Below are 15,935 nucleotides of genomic sequence, written 5' to 3' on the forward strand. Positions count from 1 at the left end.
TACAATACTCACTTTCCATGAGCCATGTGAAAAATACTCATATATGCTGTTCTTGGGACTGGAATAACTATTTTAAGAGCGTGTGTAATGTCTGTCTTTTAAGTAATGTAACTTTAACAATTCCACGTCTTAACCTAAGGACATAATTAGGGATGATTCAAATACTTAGCCATAGAGACTTTATTTAATTAATTAATTAATTAATTTATTTATTTATGTGTGTATTTTTTAGAAATATTTTAAAAATAACATTCATTGTAGTAGGAAAAAACTGGAAATAAGTTACATACTTAAAAGATAGAGTAGTTGAATGTACTGTAGCATGGATAGCAATGATCTGCAAGTACATATGACATCAAAAGAAGCCCAAAGTGTCGGTTAGAAAAACAGTATTTATAGTATGATCTGTAATTTTGTTTTAAACCATAAATAGGAGTGTGGATATGTAGACTGTTTATTCAGGAAGTAAACAAACCAAAATCTTGATGGTAGTTAATGTCTATGTGGAGGGCTCAAGGCTGCTTTATTCGCAGTTCTCACCAGAATTTTCTAGAGTGAACAATTACAACCAGTACCTTTCTTCTAAAATATGTAACTATATCATAAGGTGTAAACACATTTATTTCTTCGTCAAGATGGGTGTCTGTCATCACTGTTAAATTATTTACATCATGGGTTTTAATGATATTTTGGCAACTAAACCCATTTTCTTAACTCTTGACATATTTTTTAAATGTTTTGGCAAATATTCAGTTCTGCAACAGTATCCTGTAGTTCGTACAAGATACTAAGGGTAATATTGCAGAAGTACTATTAGTTCTTTATAACAGTTGCTGAATTTTAATCAGAAATGATCCTAACTTGTTGATCATACCTATATGTTAAGTTAGTTGATAAATATACTTTTGTTAAAAAATCTATTTGAGGGGCACCTGGGTGACTTGGTTAAACGTCCGACTCTTGATTTTGGCTCAGGCTCCTGGTCGTGGGACTGAGTGCCACTTCAGGCTCCGTGCTAAGTGTGGAGCCTGCTTAAGATTCTCTTTCCCTCTCTCTATGCTTCTCCCCTGCTTGCGTACATTCGCTCTCTTCTCTCTCTCTCTCTCAAAAAAAAAAAAAATATATATAGAGAGAGATACACACAATTTTTTTCTGAAGGTGAACTGCATTTCCTGAGAAATAGGTAAGAACAGTACAGATAACACCTTCAAAGATTTACATTGATGTAATATTTTTATTTGAGCTGCTAGCCATATTCTGGTCAGTTGACCTAATAATAGCCTACGGTAACATTTTCATGCCTTCAATACAAAAATCCAGTCTAGAGTTAGGTATTGCATTTAGTTGTCAGGATTTTTTAGCCTCTTTTAATCCAGAATATTTCCACTGCCTATCTTTGTCTTTTAAATACATTGACATTTTGAATCCTTTTCCATTTTTTAAATAGAATGATTCTCATTTGATATGCCTGATATTTATTTTTTCTGATATTTGTTTATGATTGGATTCTATTTATGCATTCTCAAACACAATACTACATAGGTCATTTTTTGTTCTAATGACATCTTTATGCACATGATAACTGTCTGACCCTCAATGATCATGTTTAATTCTGGTCAAGGTGTTTTCCATTTCTCCCCTGTATAATTACTGTTTTCTCCCTTCTCCTTTGTTGTTAGTAAGTTGTCTGTGTGGAGACACCTTAGATTAAAGAAATATCCTGCTCCTCATCAAAATTTTCTGCTGGATCCAGCATCCACTGGTCATATTACTCTGATTCAGATTTTACTGTGATGGTTGCAAAGTGATGATCCAATTCTGCCTGTCCCTCCATATTTCTGCTTGGCCTTCAGCATTCTACTCTGAGCAAGAGACCTCCCCTCCTATCAATCAGTCAGTCATTGGTAGGGGCTCATAAGTTGAATTTTTCTACAGTGGTTTATAAGTTATTACTACGCTTAAATGTTTTGGTGCTAAAATTGTTCTAGATTTGACCATTGGGATCTTCTTATTCTGGCTCTTATGTCTGTATGACATCTTTCCATCATTTCCTTTTAAGCATTTTCTTACTTTCCTGACGTAGCCATATATTTCAGGCTTATCTGCCTAATCTGCCCTATGTGGCACTCAATTAGCCATCTCTCCTCAGAGTGTTCATTTTTTTTAGTGAGAAATGTTATTAGAAGCAAGATCTTTATGTAATTTGAAATCATGATTTCATAGAAATGCATTCTACTTTTTAAAAATAGTTTTTATGCTTGTGGTGCCTTGGTGGCTCAGTTGGTTGGCGTCCGACTTCGGCTCAGGTCATGCTCTCACGGTTTGTGAGTTTGGGCCCCGCATTGGACTCTGTGTTGACAGCTCGGAGCCTGGAGCCTGCCTCAGATTCTGTGGTCTCCTTCTCTCTCTAACCCTCCCCAACTCTCCTTCTCCCTCCCTCCCTCCCTCCCTCTCTCTTTCTCTGTCTCTCTCTCTCAAAACTAAATAATAAACATTAATTTTTTTTTAAATAGCTTTTATGCTTTAGTGGGCACCATCAAGAAAATGAAAAGACAAGCCACAGAAGGGAAGAAAATATTTGCAAATCATTTTTTGATAAAGGACTTATATAGTATGTATATAGGAATCTTATAACCCAGTAATAAAAAGTCAACCCAATTACAGATGAACAAAGAATCTGAATAGACATTTCTGTGAGGAAAATATGCAAATGGTTAATAAGTACATGAAAAGATGCTCAGCGTCTTTAGTCAGGAGAAACCTGCAAATCAAACCTACAGTGAGATAGTGTCTCATACCCACTAGGTTGGCTGGGATCAGTAGTGAGAAAATATATTGGTAAGGAAGTGGAGAAATCCGAATTCTCATTTACCGCTAGTGGGAATGTAAAATGGTGCAGCCTCTCTGGAAAACAGTCTGTCAGCTCTTCAAATCAAGAAACATAGCGTTACCATATCACCCAGCAATTGTACTCTTAACTGTGTACCTGAGATAAACGAGAATATGTGCCCACACAAGGTCTTGTCCAAGAATGTTTATGGCAGCATTATTCACAAGAGCCATAAAGCAGAAACAACCCAAATGCCTATCAACTGATAATGGATACCAAGTTTTGTTGTATCTATACAATGGAGTGTTCAGCCATAAAAAAGAGTAAAGCACTAAAACATGTTACAAGAAGAACCTTGAAAACATCATGCTAAGTGGAAGAAGCCAGTTGCAGAAGAACACATTTTATATGAAAAATCCAGTATAAGGGAAGTCTGTACATGCAGAAAGTAGATTCTTTGTTGCTTAGGTTTAGAGGGTAAGGGGCATAAGACAGTTTTGCTAAAGGGTTTCCATTTGACCTAATCAGAATATTCTTATACTGACTTTGGTGATGGTTATGCAATCCCTTGAATATACTAAAAACCATTGAATTGTACACTGGGTGAATTTTATGGTATGTGTATTATATCTTGGTAAAGATGTTAAAAAAAAAACCCTTAACATGTTGAAGCTGTTAAAATGCCCCAATTTGGAATAATACATGTATTACACCCGTCTCATCCCTACCCTGTACTAGATGATCCCATCTTCCATAGGTGAAACACAGCAATTCTGGGTTGAATATAAGTCATGTTTGCATGTGTGAACTATATGCACCTAAAGCAAGTCTTTTTACATAGCCACGATGTTGGAAACCGTTTTTGATTTGTAAAGAGTAAAGGGAGTATTAGTTCCACGTGTGAAGAGGAGGGTTTCATCTTCCTAAAGTTTGGTGTTGAAAATTGGAAGGACTAGAATATGGTCAAGATAAAAACACTTTTACTGAAGTACTTTTTTCAGCTCATAAAACTTTTGTTGCATGTTTGCAGATTCGAGTCTTTAGACCACCCAACTACTCCGGCACCATTGCTTTGGCCCTGTTAGTGTCACTTGTTGGCGGTTTGCTCTATTTAAGAAGAAACAACTTGGAATTCATCTATAACAAGACTGGATGGGCCATGGTGTCTCTGGTATGTTGTTACACTATGCTTTTTCCCTTTATTTCTTTGTATAATATTGTAAGTTGTATGGTTGTTGGTATTCAACAAAGGTGTTAAAGTAATTCAGTAGGGAAGAAACAGTCTTTTCTTACTGGAAAATTATGCTGGAACAGTGAAATATCCTCATGTGAATAATGAATCATAAGTTTTAGCTCACACCACATATAAATTTACTCAAAATGGATTATTGTTCACCATATGTAAAAGCTAAAATGATAGATCTTCCAGAAGAACACAAAATCTTTATGACACAAAAAGCACGGACCATGGAAGAAAAAATAGTAAATAGCACTTAATGATGATTTAAAAGTTTGCTCTTCAAAAGATACTGGTAACAGAATGAAAAGACAGTCCATAGAAGCAGAGAACACATTTGGAAAATATATGTGTATGGGACATGTATCTGGAATATGTAAAGAATTATTGCCACCCAGAAGACAGAATCATGGTTTTAAAAAATAAGACAATCTATTTATAGGTAAGATGGCATATATACATGCTAACCTTTCTCTCCCACTGAAGAACTATAAGCCTGGAGAGAATGCAAAGCTCATCAGGTATTTGGTGTTTCTAAAAAGTAAATGTTAGCAAGTAGATCAGGTAAGAATGCCAGTATTCAAGATGACAATTAGTAAATACAAAATTATCAATCTTCCTTTTGTTTTGTTTTTTTCCTTCAGTTGAATTGGGGCAGTTTGGAAGAGGCATATATGTAGGAGGTAATTCTAGTAGATCTTGTTTTTTGTTGTTGTTTATTTTATTGTTTTTCTATTGCTCCCCAATTGTCAAGCAATCCTGTGGCAGGACAGTAGGGGCAATGAAAGCAGTTGGCAGTGGGAAACTAGAGAAGCCAAACTCTTAATGAGAGGAAACTTTCTCAGTCTGTCAAAATTTACAGGACTGTACACCAAAGAATAAAAAGTCACTTTTATTGTTTAATAATTCAGAAAATAAATAGGCAAAAGATTTGAAGTGATGCTTGACTAAAGAGACGAGAAAAAGGGCAGAGAAGCACACCAGTTCAACATGCCAATTAAATGGTAGTGAACCTGTATCTTCTGGCTCGGATGTTCTCGTGGTCCAATAAAAGTTTGAATTTTGTACACTGATACATATCCCGTAAGCCACCTAAAGCAAAGTGATAGGACCCTGTTAAAGAAAATATTGAACTTTGAAGCCTCTAAGTTAGGGTTATTTATTGATTGATTAATTGTTTGGTTGATGTACTTGTAGGCAAAATTCCCATGTTCTGCACTGTGGGGATAAATAAATTGAGAAAGAGGTTATAGTCTTCCATGGCTGACTGCTGACTAGCCATCCTAATCTCTCCTCAATTTGAGACATTATGAGGAGATTAAAAGCTTGAAGGCTATGAAGAGCCCTTGTGGGGTCCTCTGTGGAGACCAAGATGTCAATGTTGTAAAATAAGGGTGTGCAATTGGAAAAAAAGGGGAAGGTGGCTTGGTTAAACATGTAGCACAAATATACCCTTTCAGAAAAGTGCTGTATTGAGACCCCACGCTGCTGAGTAGAACACTGTATAAATCTAGAAACAAAGTAGACTTTTTGTTTGTTTGTTTCTTTGCCACCTACAAGGACAGTACTTCCCTGCCCCACCCCCAGCTTTACTGAGGTATAACTGACATATAACATTGTGTGAAAGCTGAGGGTATACGACTCGATTTGATACCTGTATATATTGCAAAATGATTACCATAATAAGGTTAATACTTCTATCACCTCGGATAATTTACCTTTGTGTGTGTGTGTGGTGAGGACATTTAAGATTTTACTCTCTTAGAAATTAACTATAGTCACAGTGCTATAAATGACAGTCCTGGAACTTACACATTTTATAACTGGAAATTTGTACCCTTTGACGAACATCTCCCTGTTTTCCCCACCCTACAGCCCTTGGAAATCACCATTCTACTCTCCCTTTCTTAAGATTCCACATACTAGGGAGATCACACACTATTAGCCTTTCTCTGTCTGTGTTATTTCACTTGGCGTTGCGTTCTCCAAGGCCATCTCTGTGTTGCAAATGGCATGATTTTTTTTTTAATGGCTGAAATGTGGGGTGTGTGTGTGTGTGTGTGCGCGCGTGCATGTGTATACACACACATACACATTTGTATATATAATGTGATTAATCATTAATCTAACAATGAACACTTAGGTGTTTCTGTGTCTTGACTGTTGTGTAAAACGATGCAGTGAAAATGGGGATGCAGATCTCTCTTCAAGATAAAAATGTGGTTGCCTTCAGAAATACACCAAGAAGTGAGGTTGCTAGATCACATGGTAGTTGTATTTTTAAGTTTTTTAAGTTTAACCTCCATACTGTTTTCCATAGTGGCTGTATTTTTTACATTCCCACCAACAGTGTATAAGAATTTCTTTTTCTTCATCCCTGCCAACACTTGTTACCTCTTATCTTTTTGATAATTAATAGGTATTAGATGTTACTTCATTGTGGTTGTGATTTTCCTTTCTAGGGTGATTAGTGACTTTTGAGCCTCTTTTTACATACTTGTTGGCCATTTTTAGGTCTTCTTTGGAAAATACCTATGCAGATTTTGTGCCTGCTTTTTAACTGGATTTTTGTTTTAGTTGTGTGAGTTTCTTATACATTTTGAACTTAACTCCTTATCCAATATATAATTTGCAAATATTTTCTCCTATTCTGTAAGTTGCCTTTTCATTTTGTTGATTGTTACCATCGCTTTGCAAAAGCTTTTTAGTGTAATGTATTCCCATTTGTTTATTTTTGCTATTGGTGTCATATTCAAAATATCGTCAAGACCAATGTTAAGGAGGTTTTTTCATATATTTTTTTCTAGGAGTTTTATAGTTTTGTGTCTTAGGTTTATGTCTTTAACCCATTTAAGTTTTGTGAGTGGCATAAGACAGGAATCCATTTTCATTCGCGTAAGGGTGAATATCCACTTTTCCCAGGACTTTTTGTTGAAGACACTATGCTTTCTCCATTGAGTATTCTTTACTCCTTTGTTAAATACTCATTGACAATGTTTGTCTGAGTTTATTTCTGGGCTTGCAATTCTATTGCAGTGGTCTGTATGTTTTTATGACAGTACCATTCAGTTTTATTATTTTTTTAATTTAAATCTCAGTTAACATACAGTGAAATATTGGTTTCAGGAATAGAATACAGTGATTCACCACTTATATACAACACCCAGTGCTCATCACAAGTGCCCTCCTTAATACCCTGCACCCATCTAGCCCATCTCCCACCCAACTTCTCCCTCCATCAACTCTGTTCTCTGTCTTTAAGAGTGTCTTGTGGTTTATTTCCCTCTCTTCTCTTCCACTCACTTTCCCATATGTTCATCTGCTTTGTTTCTTAAATTCTACATATGAGTGAAATCATATGGTATTTGTCTTTCTCTGATTTATTTCACTTAGCGTCGTACATTCTGCCTCCATCCATGTCATTGCAAATGGCAATATTTCCACTCTTTTTGATGGCTCAGTATTATTCCTGTGTGTGTGTGTGTGTGTGTGTGTGTACACTATATATATACTATTTGGTATATACCAAGTGTGTGTGTGTGTGTGTGTGTGTGTGTGTGTGTATATATGTATATATATATTATATATACATATATATATATACATCTCCAAACTATACAGAGAGCCCAAATGTCCATCGACTGATGGATATAGTATACATACTACCATCAGTATACCATGGATATATATACACATTACCATCAGTATACCATGTATATACTGTGTGTGTGTGTGTGTGTATGTATGTGTATATATATGTATGTATACATACATACACACACACACACACACACACACATACAGACCTACCATCAGTCAGTGGACATTTGGGCTCTCTCCGTAGTTTGGCTGTTGTTGATTATGCTGCTGTAAACATTGAGGTGCATGTACACCTTTGATTCTGTATTTTTGTATCCTTTGGGTAAATAAAGGTGCATTTGCTGGATTGTAGGGTAGTTCCATTTTTAGTTTTTTGAGGAGCCTCCATACTGTTCTCCAGAGTGTCTGCACCAGTTCCTACCAACAGTGCAAGAGAGTTCCCCATTCTCCACATGTTCTCTTGGTTTCCATTTGTGTGGAATATCTTTTTCCATCCCTTCTCTTTGAAATTATTTGTCTCCTTGACGCTGAAGTGAGTGTCTAGGGGGCAGCATTTAGTTGAGTCTTCTTTTTTTATACCTTTACCCACTCTATACCTTTTGAATTACATTTAAAGTAATTATTGATAGGTAAGGACTTATTAATGGCATCTTAATGGTTTTCTGGCTAGCTTTGTAGTTCCTTCCTGTATAAATTGATGCTTTTTTACAGTCGTTGCTTTGATTCCCTTCTCTTTTTCTTTTGTATGTTTTGTATAATTTTGTTTTGTGGTTACCATGAGGCTCACATAAAACATCTTAAAAATATAATAGTCTATTTTACATTGATAATTTAACTTCAATTGTATACTAAAACTACCTTTTACTTTTCCCCCCACACATATCTTCATTCTTGAGGTCACAGTTTACCTCGTTTTATATTGTTTGTCATAGGTTTTCATAAGTTATTTAAGTTATTAAATATTTAAGTTATTAACATGCTACCATAATATAGTATTAGAAAATTATGAATTTGAGTATATATTTACCTATGCCAGTGCTTGTTTCATCTTGTGTGTTGCTAATAAGTCTGTTAATTTTGGCATTTCTTACAAGGCAGGTCTAGTGGTGATGAACTCCACTCCTTATTTGGAATTTTTTTATCACTGATTCATTTCTGGAGGACAACCTTACTAAGTAAGATATTCTTGGTTGATAGTTTTTTCCTTTTAGTATATTTAATAGATCATTCTACTCTCTTGTCTTACAAGGTTTCTGATAGCTTAAGGGTGGGTTCACTTGCATGTGATATTTTTTTGTTTCTGTTTTAAAAATTCGCCATATTTAATTTTAGACAGTTTTATTATAATGTAATTTGGAGAAGATCATTAAGGGTTGAAATTTTATGAAAACCTATGAGCTTCAAGAACTTGTATTTTCAAACGTCTCCCCACATTTGAGGCATTCTCACCCATTATTTCTTTAATCTTTCTGCCCCTTTCTCCCTCTCTTCTCATTCTGAGACTCTAGTAAGATAGGTTTTTTTCACTCTTTGTCATTTTTTTTGTCACTGTTCTCTCCTGTCTAGATAATTTCAAGTGATCTGTCTTCTACTTTGCGAATTATTTCTGATTGATCCAGTCTACTATTGATATTCTCTATTGCATTTTTCATTTTATATATCCTATTCTGTTTAGTTCCTTCTTATGATTCCTATCTCTGGTAAACTTCTCACTTTGTTCATGTGTTGCTTTTCTTACTTTGTTGAATTATCTTTAATGTGTTACTTTGTAGTTCTTAAAACACATACTTTTAATTCTTTATTGTGCAAATCATAGCTCTTCATTTCTTTGTTGGTCAGTTACTGGAAAAATTACAGTTTTCCTTCGGTGGTATCATGTTTCCTTGATTTTTCGTGTCCTTGAAGTTGAAGTCTTCATACTTGAATATTCATCTCTTCTAATCTTTACTGACTGGCTTTGGGGAAGAAATTCCTCCTTTCAGTTATGTTAGGGAATTCTGAGGCTTTCTCCTATCTTTCTTGTGAACACACCTGCTCTATACTTCTTGGTCCCTCTGAGGTGGGGGAATTCGGGTTTGTATATCTTCCTCTTGATCCTGCAAAACTAGAATGCTCTAGTTTGTGTCCTTTCTCCTCATGCTGCAGAGTTGGGCTGGCTTTCTGCGTTTGTCCAGTTGTTATCTGAAAGGCTTACTTTCACTGCCAGCAGAGTGTGCGCAGGGGGACAGCCACAGGACAGAGGCTGTGCAGGGGCTGCACGTGGAGCATGAAGGGTGCCTCTGGGCCTGCTGGGGGGAATCCACAGGTGCAGTGTCTTCAGCAACTCACTGGCGGGCTTCCTGATGGATTCCACGAAGTGGTTGTTAGGATCTGCGTCCTTTTGATGTGTTCCGTTCTGAGGCCTGGTTGCCGTTCTCCCATCGGTCCACTGCCCCCAACTTGTGCAGTATATGACTCAGTATTCTGGATGGTATAAGATTTGTGTCTCTTCTCAGTGTCCTACATAGCTGGGGAAGCTGGGTGCTCACTAACACACTCTCGCTTTCCCCTCTGGGAGAAATCACAGAGAAGTTCTCTCAGGACACTGAGCTGTGCCCCCTGGGCGGAGTGAGCTACGAAATTGAAACCGTTTGTCTTACCCTCTTCAGTGCATCCAGTATTTCATTTTTAGTGTTTTTCCAGTAGTGCTGGCATTACTCAGTTGGACTCAGCTTCCACAGAGTCACTCTTGTTCATAGGCAATTGTCAAAATCCATGTTTTTTTGGAGAGAGAATGCTAGAATGCTCTTATTCTGCCATGATGAGGATATCACTTACACATAATCAAAAGTTCTTAAAAAGTCAGTACTGTCAATTTTATACAGAAAACAAGTTTCTTGGAAAATATCAACTGAAATTATGTCAGGAAGAAATATAAATTCATAGTATACTAGTAAGCATTACATAAGGTGAAGTGTTTGCAAATCATCCTTGAAAAATGAAAAAGTCCAGTAGCTTCTAAGTCATTTTTTGGCAAGGATACGTGAAGGAATTATGCCAGTTAGTCAACTTATTCAGAAGAGAGTAAAAGGGAAAACTACCCACCTTCTTTAATGAGGTTCTTGTTTGTATTCTTCATATGAAAGTGTTTCTTTGGAGCATGATTGCAGGTCAGAAAATTTCCACTTACCTCTTGGAAATGAAGCACATGACAGAGAACTAAAAACCTATGTCAAGTTAAATTCCAAGTGACTGGAAGACAGAAAAATCTGATACATTCCAATCTGTCTGCAAATTTTTTCAACAGCTACTGAAACCACAACCACTATAAGACGCTCTTTTTCATAAGGATCCTTTGTTATTGAGAAGAGCAGAAAGTGCTAAGGGGCATAGTGTTAGTGGCAGATGTCAAAAATTGGCAAGAAATATTTTCCCCCAGAAAATGAGGACCCTGTCCTGAGAAGGAAGAGTTGTGATTGGGACCTTACTTCGCTACAGAAGGCTTACATGGGGCAGGGGGTAAAAGACAGCTGAGTCAGTGAGTGCTGAGGAACAAAAGGTGGCAGAATTCAAAGTACAGGCAAAGATCCACCCAGTAAAATGAGTGGCTTACCTTGAGATACTGATTGTATTTCTTGGTGGCAGTGACTCATGAAGAAATCAAGGGGAGTAAAGATTTAATGGAAGAAGTCCACCTGAGAGATAAAGGAGGTATGGCTACACAGAGGTGTCATATTTTAAAGAAATGGCCAGTTTTCATAACAACAAAAAATTGAACCACTGAGCTATGTAGTCTCTTGCTTATAGCCACTTCACTAGTTCAGGAAAAATGGGTGCTGTTCAAATATGAGCAAAATCAGAGCAATATCAACAAAGAATTTAACACATTGTCTGTACATATCTAGTGCAAGAAAATAATTTGCAAATGAGAGCAACTGTTCCTACAGAAAAGTTTTTCCTAGGGAAAACCTACCGGAAAAATTTTCCCGGAAAGTTTAGCGAAATTATAAAAATCACTCTAGTAGGGATAATGAAATACTTGCAGGAAAGACCATAAGGCTAAGGATGAGAATTTAGAGATGGCCAGCAAATAGGAAAGGTGGCATGGCATATGTCAAATCTTGCTTAGGAACATGGAAGCAAGATTTTTTTTCTCTTTAATTTTTTTCCAAATTCAGCTGTATATGAAATAGCAAAAGGTTGTAGGAATGGGTGGTTAAGCCATAGGGGAAGTAGAAATTAATGGAAAACCATCACATCAAGGGTATAAAGTAGAAATAGTGTCACTAACGCCATAGACATTACTTAATATTCATCATTTATGATTTTAGAAAGTTAAACTATAGGGGCACCTGGGTGGCTCAGTCGGTTAAACGTCCGGCTTCAGCTCAGGTCATGATCTCACAGTCTGTGAGTTCGAGCCCCGCTTCGGGCTCTGTGCTGACAGCTCAGAGCCTGGAGCCTGCTTTGGATTCTATGTCCCCCTCTCTCTCTGCCCCTCCCCTGCTCATGCTTTGTCTCTCTCTGTCTCAAAAATAAATAAAAGCATTAAAAAAAAAGTTAAATTAAACTATAAATACAAGTGAACTTTATTAACTAGGTAAAGGATATCTTAAAATCTCTAGCAAATATCTTATGTAGTGATACTTTAAAATAAAGCCTATAATTACCTACTATTCATCATTTTATTAGTGGTCTTAGTCAAAGCTTAAGAACAGAAGAAAGAAATGCAGGGAGTAAATAAATCTAAATGACTTGCCATATTTACTTATGACTTTCCACATGGAAAATTCATCACCATTTATGGAGAACCAATAATAAAATTATTACTAGAGTTGGAAGAGTTAATGTCCAATAATCATTAGGAATTTTATACAGGAAGCAATTTGATATATAATTGAAAATAAAATCTTTAACAATAGGAAGAAGAAATGTGTGGTACTTAAATCTAACAAAAGATGTATAAAATTTATAAATAGAGTATCAAAATTGAAACTATATACATGTATATATTTATAGCTAATGTTGGTTTCTGCCTTTTGTCTTCATGTAGTATTCCCTCATCCTTCTATTTTTATTTTCCACAAATTAGTGGTCTTTATGACTGAGTTGGATGCGATAGGACAGATTAAGAAGACCAGGCACATCACCTTATAGCAAACGTCTTCTGCAATAATATGTAGAGTCTAGAAATTCAAACAGAACCCCTGTAACCTTCTAGAACATACTTAAAAATACCTCTATAATAAATGGAGAGAATATAAATGTGGGTTTTTTAAAGTTTAATATTTGGTCACTTTTGATAATTGAGTCATAATGGATGAATTATACTGTAATATAATTGGATACTAGAGATGATCTCAATCACCTTATTAAGTTTAAAAGTGTTGTGGGTTTTTTGCTCAGGCTAGTTTTCAAGTTGCTTCATTCAGTAAAGCTACCCAGGTTTTTTGATGAAAGTATAGTATGTACTTTTTTCACTGTTGTGGTAAAGTTAAAACTTCTTTAGTATTTAGTGTCTTACCAAATCTTGTCACTGCTTCAGTCTATCAAAACACTGACGGTCTCTCTGAATTATAGTCAGTTGACAATAGCATGCCTTCATTTTTCTCTCCAGAATTACTGTTAGAAGCTAGTATTAATCATCATTACTATTGATTGAATTTTTCCTTCTTTGGGATATGTTTTATGTACTTATTCCTTACAATAACGATGAAAAGGAATTTACATTCTCCTCCTTGTACAAACAGGGAAACTAAGATTCAATAAACTCATTTTGCTAGCTCACATAGCTAGAAAATGATTAACTAGGACCTGATCCCACTTGTCTGACTTTTAAGTTCTGTATTCTTACCACGTTGCGGGGCGTCTCATAATGTGGGCACATAACTCATGTTGGTTGTTTAAACCAGTGGATGTAGTGAGCCATTATGACTGCAGATAAATGCCTGAGAATATTTATATGGTGCATAAATGTTAAATACTCGAACAGTCAGTTTTCTTGCATCCCCTGCTACATCATGCAGATTTTGCATTTCTGCTTTGAATCCTTGGAAGCTAATTACCTTGGCATAGCAGAAAATAGTCTAACATTCACAGACACATACTTGAGAAGGAATTCTTGGCAAGCATGCATGCTCACCAATGGAAGCCTTTTAGAAGTCAGTAACAGGCTGCAGAGAACAGACATGTTTTCAAACAGTGTGTTTTAAAACTACTCTGATGATACAATGTTGAATTCGAAAAGCTCCTCTTGAAACTCCCCTTTTTCATTACTATAGAAATATACAAACTTGTGGTCTTTTCTTTAGCTGCTCATGGCTTCTGGGAACTAATTTGAATCTTCTTTACCATTTTCTGCCTGATAGCCAGCACTTCCACTGCCAAACTTGACTCTTTATTTTTAAAAAAGGGCTATTTTGAAGGATTTGTTCATTTGTTCATTTCCAATCTTATCCAATTCTTAAGATACCCTTGCAAAGTTAAGAGTCTACCCAAAATGGCTAATCATGTATTCAGATTCTCAAACATTTGTCTATGCAAAACAACCACTGTCCTGCTTTCCTTTGGGAAAGAGAATACGTATTTTGGTAATCTTTGGCAAAGTATTGTCATCTGATGTATAGAAACTCTGATGAAAGCCCTGGATTACACAGGAAAGGAAAGCTCCTAAAATAAAAACAATGAATTAGATTAGAGCAGACCCCTTGTGTAATACAAAGGTGCAGAATGTGAATAGAGAGAAAAAAGTTTGTTAAAGAAGCTCTCTGTCCATATAGCCACTTCTTAGTACAGAACAAGTCTGTGTACAGTGAGCACTTGTGTATTGAACCTCTGCAGAAGTACCTCCCAAGGGATTACTTAGTGTTACATATCTTTAGTTTGATGGACAATGTTCTATGTTCTATGGCTTGTGCTGTTTTTGTTGTTGTTGTTGTCTTTTTCATTATTATATTTACCTTATTGTATATGACCCACAGGTAGACTAAGAATGAAGTTTTTGCAGGGGAAAAGAAGCTGTTCATGGTGTTTTAGAGGGTATGAGAGACAAAATTTGCAATTTCCTTATATAGAGAGAGATATGCAAATATTTAAAAAGTAAATATGAGAGCTTCCTGATTCCGAATTGAAAAAAGTAGGGAAAGGAGTATTCATAAGTTCTTCCTGATCTTGAAAGAAAGTGCTGTGAACTCCTGTTTGTACGTGATGATGATTGTTTATAGAGCAGAGTAAGTTCTGGTTCTGGTTTTACTCCGTTTTCCCTTCCTCCACCCGCAAAGGAAAAGCAATGATAGACAATAAGCATATACATTACCTGTTTTATGATGAGTTTAAAGTGGAATGGTTGAGTAAAATATTGAACTACACTGGTACATAACTTTAAGGAGTATAATATAGATCTATAGTTTATGGTTTTCAGAAATAAATGTTGACTTGGAATATCAAAATGAGTTAAAATGTTATGTTTTATAGCTCATAGCACAGATCTTCTTGGCAACCTAAAGCTCTTTATAGATGGCTGTCATTTCAAAGCAGAAATAGAAGTGTGATGAGTAGTTATATTGATTGCATATACAAAGAAAAATATCCTAAGAATTTGCAATTAAAAACATGAAAGATAAACATCATTTAAAAAAATCTAATAACCAGACTTTATTATCATAGTAAATCTTGGTAGGACAGAAGCTGTTTTGTGCCTTTTAACACTGATGCTCTGTATTATAAGATGATTCACATACCTTAATGTGTCTTCTGTCTCAAAGAAAGTATATCAGGTTAATTATGTAAGTTTTGTGAAAAACTTAAGCTTGAAATTAATATAAATTATTATACAGTTTTCACATTCTTGAAGAGTTGTTTGGTGTCTGCACATTGTGTTGTATCAGTGGAAACGTATTTCTTAAGCGCATTCAAAACTGCAAAGCAGTTCTGACCTCAGAATGAGCGCCTTTACAAATTTATTTGAATAAAATTATATAACTTCTAATATTATGCAGATACTGTCTCTGCGGTTTATTACTTTGTTCTCCTTACAAGTGAGAAGCAAATAAGTGCTGCTAATATTTTTTTTTTCCAGTGAAGCATCTGTTGTTTGAAGATGATTCTAAACATAAATAGTTTGAGTCATTTGAAGATGGGTATGTCTGTTTGCAAATAGATAGTTTCTATATATAGTCCCATGTATACTTTTGTATTGGAGTTTTGGTAACAATATAATGAAAAGAATTAATATATTTTTAGTGTATATTTTTCCTAATTTTCTATAATGAAGACCGACAATGCCTTCCA

The 15,935-nt window shown here is 35.6% G+C and overlaps 1 protein-coding gene across 1 annotated transcript in view; it reads left to right on the top strand.

Moving 5' to 3' along the window:
• TUSC3 (tumor suppressor candidate 3) overlaps positions 1–15,935 on the top strand; it is a 591,066-nt gene that overhangs the window by 432,495 nt on the left and 142,636 nt on the right. The window contains exon 5 of the mRNA XM_047092210.1: positions 3,861–4,001. Coding sequence (XP_046948166.1) covers positions 3,861–4,001 — 141 coding nt within the window. The remainder of the gene's footprint in view (positions 1–3,860; positions 4,002–15,935) is intronic.

The sequence above is a fragment of the Lynx rufus genome, unplaced genomic scaffold, assembly GCF_022079265.1.
Source record: "Lynx rufus isolate CCGP_SWC_20201006 ecotype Redwood Valley unplaced genomic scaffold, mLynRuf1.p SCAF_3, whole genome shotgun sequence".
NCBI classification, from domain to species: Eukaryota; Metazoa; Chordata; class Mammalia; order Carnivora; family Felidae; genus Lynx; species Lynx rufus.